This window comes from Populus trichocarpa, chromosome 6 (genome assembly GCF_000002775.5).
Source record: "Populus trichocarpa isolate Nisqually-1 chromosome 6, P.trichocarpa_v4.1, whole genome shotgun sequence".
In the NCBI taxonomy this organism is placed as follows: domain Eukaryota; kingdom Viridiplantae; phylum Streptophyta; class Magnoliopsida; order Malpighiales; family Salicaceae; genus Populus; species Populus trichocarpa.
In genome coordinates, this window is record NC_037290.2 from 5017328 (window position 1) to 5024565 (window position 7238).

Below are 7238 nucleotides of genomic sequence, written 5' to 3' on the forward strand. Positions count from 1 at the left end.
AAACCATTTTCCAAACTTTCCTGTGTTTATTTATCATTAGAAAAATTGATGAACGAAAAACACTTTCCAATAAAAAAAAAATTTGGTTTGGTTTTCAGGAAAGTGTTTTCCTTTTATTTTGGGCGGAAAACACTTTCCGGAAGTTGTAAAAAATTTAAAAATATTATATTATTTGTTGATTATATCAAATTTGATCCTCAAACTTTTGATTGCTATATATATATATTTAAATTTTTTTTTTCAATTACATCCATTAGAATTTAATTTTTATATTAACTTTGATCCTCATTTTTATAATTGTTATTTGTTTTTCCTTTATCATTTTTAATTGAAATTTTTTATCTATCAAATTTGATCCTCATTCTTTTGATTGTTACTTATTTTATTTGAAATAATTTATGAAATGGTAATTATTATTATTTTATTTTTTTCATCTTTCAATTTTTTTATTTTTTAGATTTGATTTTTATTATTTTTTTATTATTTATTTTATTTGATATAATTTATAAAATTATATTTGTTTTTTAATTTCATTCTCATTCAACCTTTTAATTTGTAAAATTTGTTTATCGTTATTTTAATAAACTTAAAAAAAAATAAAACATTAATAAGTTATTTTCCAGCTTATTTTTCATGATATAACCAAACATACTAGAAAATATTTTTCAATTTATTTTCTATTACATTACCAAACATCAAAAAATAATTCACTTTAAAACTTAAAAAAAAAAAATTCAATAAATAAACAAACAGCAAGCATCTTAATCATGAAATCCTTATGGGATAAACAGTGCTCTCTCTCGTGGCTGCCACCACCATGACTGCCTTAACTTCCTCTCCATCAAACCCTAGACCACCTTATCAGGTTTTTTGCTAATGCAACAAACATTGCAACCACTGGTCCTAACATACTATGGTAATCTACTATCAGAACTGTCACCATCAGTCCTAACTCCTAAGATAACTGCGGTAATTAATCCAGAATAAAGTTCTTGGAGTCAAATTCTGGAATCTGTAGTGGAGATTTCTGCATTGACATTTTTTCAACAGAAATGGATTATACAACACAATGGAAATATTACATTTTATTGAAGCAGTTACAGAGTACAATTCATATACAAAGAGGCCAGAAATACCAGGACTTTGTCAAAAACAAAAACAACTGAAATCAAGTTGTCATGGCAGGGGACGATCCAGCTGCCGCTGCCAAAGCCTGCAAATCTGAAGCACCCTGGTATAGAACTGCCCAAAGCAACCACTCTTACAAACTGGAATGAAAGAGAACACACGATACCAGAGGCCAGAGTACAATGGAAATATTACATTTTATTGAAGCAGTTACAGAGTACAATTCATACACAGAGGCCAGAAATACCAGGACTTTGTCAAAAACAAAAACAACTGAAATCAAGTTGTCTTGGCAGGAGACGATCCAGCTGCCACTGCCAAAGCCTGCAAATCTGAAGCACCCTGGTATAGAACTGCCCAAAGCAACCACTCTTACAAACTGGAATGAAAGAGAACACACGATAACAACAGAGGAACACGCGAGAACCACGAAACCAACACAGGAGAGTTTCGAGCACTGAAAGACACTAGATACTGAGAACTGAATAAAACAAGAGAGTTTTTTTTAATAATAAAAGCAACCCACTTGGTAAGATCGGAATAAAGAAAGCTTAGTCATCACAAACTATCGAAGGATTGCAAGACAAGAGCTAAAACACGGGGTATGTCACATCCAGCAAAACATAACAAGGACCTTAGATGGTATAGGAAATGGAGTAGCCACAAGTGGAAATTCTTACTAGAGCTTTGGTAACTGTATTCTCAAGAAACCATGCCATGAAAGAGGAGGCCTCCCATCAATGGGGGCAGAACATTTACAACAGGCTTTCTGTCTGAAGAAAGCCTGCAAAAAAGGATGGAGAAGTGATCTGCCAAAGTTCCATGGAAACAACCAAGCCACCCAGTTATTAGCAGACCCACCGATGATGGGCCAAAAACTACGCTGAACGCTACTACCCGTGTGAGCTGACTATATGAAACTTATCCTTCTACTATGTATAGACAAACTGGAGTGCATGAATCTCCTTATCCAGTTCAACGCCTTTGATTCCAACTATTTGATTCAGTGAATGAGCATCTCTTTTCCTCTTTTCCTCCCTGATTATGAAAGGATATCACATCTCCACAGGCTCTCTACAAGCAGCTCAACTGTGCTGCTGCTAATTGAACTGCATTTTTGGAGGTTCAACCCCACCAGGGTCCTGCCCATTTTCTTTAGGCAAGGCAAGCTCTTGTTTGATACTTCAGAACATCCTGACAAGGATAGGACTTGAAGATTGAGCTGCTCTGCACTTGACATGACAGCAATGCCAGAATCAGTGACTGCACACTTTGACAGATCTAGGTCACTGAGAAACAGACAATTTTCAGCAATTGCTACCAAGCTAGCATCAGTGATCTTTCTGCAACCATCCAGATTCAGCAATTCAAGGGTTCCACCATGTAGCCTAGCCAAGGCTGAAACTACTTCATCGGTCAAACTCATGCAACCACTAAGATTCACCTTAACAAGACCTGCCTCACAACTCTCTAACAGTGGCAGAATCCCAGAATCTGTAATTCCGCAAAGCCCACTTAGGTCAACATGCTGAAGTTGAGGGCACAGCTTCCCTACCACAGCCAAGCTCGCACTGCCAAATCCTGGGCAATTTCTAATTGACAAAAATCGAAGATAGCTGCAAGGAGAGGGCACTGGCATTCCGAGTGCCATATCCTTAATTCCCATGCACTTCACAAGACTAAGAGCTTTCAACTTTGTTCCACAGTTTGAAAGTGCACCAACGATCCCTGACTGGGTAATTCTGTTACATTCTTCCAATTGCAGGCTCTCAAGAGATCCGGCAGCTTTGGCAAAAGCAACCAACCCGTTATCAGACACAAAGCAGCACTTGCGGAGGCACATCTGCTTCAGATTCAAGGAACCCTTTGCAATAGCTTCAAGACTCACATCTGTTATCCCCCGGCATGAAGTAATTGTCAAAGACATTAATTTTTGCAAACCCTGAGCATTACCCATGACCCAAAAGCCTCTCTCACTAACATGCTGGAGAACACTAAGGGAAAGATTCGTAACAGCTTTCCCATAGTGCCCAATTACAGCAAGAGAGAAGTCTGTGATGTTCAAACCCTGAAGCTTCACCCTTGTTAATACAGAAGAAGCTGAAGATAATAAACTTGATACTCCATGATCCCCAAGAAGAGGGCAGTCTTTAATAGAGATTGAATGCAACCTAGGGCACAGCTTTCCGATTGCCTGCAAGCCTTCGTTACCAATCTTAGAACAAGATTCAATATTCAAAGAGCTCAAATTAGGGCAGTTCTCAGCAATTGCAATCAAACCCTTGTTGGAAATTGAAGGACAGTTGGAAAGGTCAAGCTTCTCCAACAAATGGCATTCTTTGGCGATCTCAAATAGACCTTCATCCCCAACAAAAGGAACGTTCCACAAAGAAAGAGCCCTTAGAGAAGGGCAACCACGTGCTATTGCTGATAGACCACGGTTGGTAACCCCACGAACAGAGTTGCTTCCCCGGATCAACAGCTTGCCCAGGCCCCCACGGCTACTTGTCCCAACAGCAATGGCAGCCAGTCTCATATCTGTTGCTTTCTTTCCTTCCAAGGACCTGGTAAGGTAACCATCACTCTCAACTTCCCCGTTGTCTTCGCAAGAGACCATTTCAACATCATTACAAACAGGAGCTGCTGTTTCGTTTTCTTCTTCAGCTACAGGGTTGCTGTTGCAAAATTCAGACCTCCTGATGCTGCTCAAAAGCATAAGCCATTTCTTGGACACAGAGGCACAGGAACTCCTCTCTTTGCCTTCAGGAACGCGTCTGAAGATCTCAAAAAGGCATTCATCTGGAAGAACTTCAATTGATGGTCGCATATTCTGCTCGAACCCAGATGATTCAAAGAGAAAAGGAGCACTAATGCGAGCTCGCTTGCAAGCAGGGCTGTATACATCCACATTGGATACAATTGAATATAATCGACCAAGGTCGGAAGGATTTGTATAGAAAGAGCCCCCAGAATAGATTTCATCATCTCCTGAAAAACCCATCAACAAACACCAATAAGCTAAAGCTCTCTAAAAGATTCTATGTAGTAAACAGAGGCCAGAAAATATTCATGCAGACAATATTAGAAGCAAGCAGACTCAACAAAATTCAAGCTTTGATTTTTATTTCAAAAAATTGCAGCCTCTTAAGAATTTCCAACAGAAGACAAACCCTTCAAGGATCTAGGCCTCTCAAATAAGAATTCACAATTAAGCCACCAATAATCTAACGAATCTCCTAAAGTTTCTTCCTTTCCTGAATTTCCATCTATCCTCGTATTACTTTTGTTCAAAGACAAAATTAAATCCAACTAATTTGCAGACAGGTCATGTTTTTGCCACAACAGAACACAAAACCAATAAAAAAGCACTTCAAGGTTATTTCTTTACCTACTATTTTCATACTGAAACAAGACTCCAATCCAAACCAGCATATTAAAATATACCTCAAATCTAACAAACATTAATCCACTTTTAAACCTCAAAACGTATAAGCGAAATCCAAAAACACCCAAGAATAGAAAAGGTAAAACTTACCACTGTAGTTAACAAGAGTAGGCATGACTGAAACAACAGAAATGAAAAGAAGAAGACGAAGAAGAAGCCTCGTTGATTAACAGCACAAAAGGCACACAAACTGACAGCAAGTACCAAGAAACTGATAAGAAATGAAGCAAGAAAGCTTAAATGCATCACCAAGAGTGAAAAAAGAGAGAGAGTAGAGAACTTGAAACCCCAACAGAGTAGGGCAAAAAAAGAAAACAAAGGAGAGAATTAAAGAAGAGAAGGGTCTGGTTTTTTTGGTTTGGCTTTCCTGGTTTGGTTTGTTGTTTGAGAAGAAAAGTGCAAGTGGTGTGTTAATATAGTACGAAAGAAATCAAGAAATGTTTAGCAGAGAGAGAGAGATTCATTGGCTTTTGCCAACATGCAATGTATCCTTCCTCTTTACTGTTTTCTTTTCGGTCCCAACGGTCCACCTCTGCCATTCTTGTATTATTCTACTCTCTTGTCGTCGTCGTTTTGAGAAATTATGACATGCCTCCTTTATTATCGTTTTTGAACCATTCTTTTCCACATCTTCTGTCTATTTTCTTTCACGTGTTTGGCATCACAGTTGAGACTGTTTTTTACAAGTATTTTATAATTAAAATAATATTTTTTTAAAATTTTTATTTTTAGTATAAACACATTAAAATCATCTAAAAATATCTAAAAAATATTTATTTAATATTTATTTCATGCAAACAGATAATTTAATAAATAGATTATAACACAAAAACAAATATTCATTCACATGTAGAATAAAAGTACAGTTAATAATGCTAAGATTTACAAAAGAAAATTATTGTTCACCATTGAATGATAAAATGGAGATTTTATGGATTATTGATTTCATATATATATATATATATAAGAAATAATTGTGAATTTTGTATGAAAAGTTTATAGGTATAAAATTATGATAAAATGGTCTAATATTTTAATTAGTTAGTAATGTTATTCCTCATTTTGGATGATTTTCTTGAATAAGATGGAAGTTTGTTGTCATGTACTATTTGGAGATAAAATACTATTGTTTCTAATATAATAGTTGACACTTGAAAGGTGTAGTGAAATTGGATGATATTGTCATGTTAAAAATGCTTCACAAATAATTGTAAAATAAATAAAAAGATGTTTTACATATAGATATCAATCAAAACAATTTCATAAAGGGATGTCATGTGTGATGTGAAGAAGATTGCTGCATTTAATAATGTATCTATTTATATTTTTCTCCCAAGAGCAGACGAGTTTGCAAGAGTACAGGCAGTGCAAAGAACAAACAAATTATTTTCTTGCCATGTATAGAAAATGAGATGGTAATGGATTAAAAACTATGAGTTGTTCAGAACTTCAAAAGACAGGTTGGATGCAGTGGTTTGGGCTTTAATGGAGCAAGTTGTGCAGGAGCACGCTTTTTGCAAGTTTCCAAGAACTGGAATCATTGTATATGGCCATGGCCAGTACCTAGTTACAGTCTGCTGTCACCTTTCTTCCAGCTTCTGATCGTATTTATTGGACAATGGGACTTGGGATTTGGGAAAATACAACTGGATTTGTCTCCCTTCTTTAATGATCTTTTCCCTGATCAACCTTGCTTAAGAAATATGAACAGCTTTTTCAGAGTGTGTTACTGTTTTTGAGTTGACAACTAGCCTAAGCATGATGTCCACTGTTTAGGATAGGATTAGCACTTGGTGTTAAGAATAAATGGAGACATAAAGGATGATTAGGGAGGTTAAGCTTGTATGATTTATGCATGTGCTTTCTTGGAAAGTTAAAATTCTTCAATGCAAACAATGGTATGGATGTTCATGGCATCTCTGCAATCATTTGATGTTTGTCGTTATGGAGTTACTATACGAGGGATGCTGAGGGGTAAGCTTTCCTTTTAAGGATTACCACTACCGATTAATCTTAAGCATCATTCTTATGAAGTTTAATTATAAATCCGTGCTTTACTATGAACTCAAGATTCCCAGTTAGTCATTTCATTTACTGGGGAAAAAAAAAACACGACTAGTCAATTCACTAATAATTCACTGGCACGGAAAAGAGAAGGAAACCAGCCTTTAAGTGGTAATTACTTTAAACATTTAATCATTGAAATATTCTAATTCTAGAGAATCTCCACTAAATTCCTATCCACTTGAGATTAAAAAAAAAAAAAATCGGTGGCAATAGTCAATAGGTATTTGTCGTATTCTTGAGAATTTTTCATTTCAGTGAAAAAACAAAATAAATCCATAATACTTAGGGTAGCTTTATTCCCATGTATCCACAATTTTATTCTTAAAAAAGTTTCTGAACTTTCATTGATCTGAGAACTAAATAAATTAATTAGGTTAAATTCTCAACGAGATTATTAGGAACTTTCATGTATTGCTGCCGAAAAAATGGTAGACATGATCAAGTCAACTAGAGCAACCTGAGAGCCCATTGGCACTGGTCAATTTAGAGAGAGAGAGAGGGAGAGGTTGTAAGAATCAAAGCAGAGGGTTGACCATGTAAAAAAAAACCTAGAAAAGGTAGAGAATACAGACAAGGGGGCCCATGCTGTAAGGTACAG

General features: G+C 36.1%; 1 protein-coding gene across 1 annotated transcript; it reads right to left on the bottom strand.

Annotated features, from left to right (window-relative positions):
• Positions 1–1057: 1057 nt before the first annotated feature.
• LOC7474693 (EIN3-binding F-box protein 1) lies at positions 1058–5042 on the bottom strand. Its single transcript, XM_002308946.4, has 2 exons — positions 4664–5042; positions 1058–4116 (listed from the first exon to the last, which is right to left on the bottom strand). Exons 1-2 carry the CDS (start codon positions 4686–4688, stop codon positions 2171–2173), a joined length of 1971 nt encoding a protein of 656 aa, XP_002308982.4. The 5' UTR covers positions 4689–5042; the 3' UTR covers positions 1058–2170.
• Positions 5043–7238: the final 2196 nt, after the last annotated feature.

Coding starts and splice junctions, on each gene's coding strand:
- LOC7474693 (XM_002308946.4), bottom strand. CDS start 4,688: ATGCCTACTCTTGTTAACTACAGTG. Junction 4,117..4,663: donor TACTCTTGTTAACTACAGTG/GTAAGTTTTACC, acceptor TGGGTTTTTCAG/GAGATGATGAAATCTATTCT.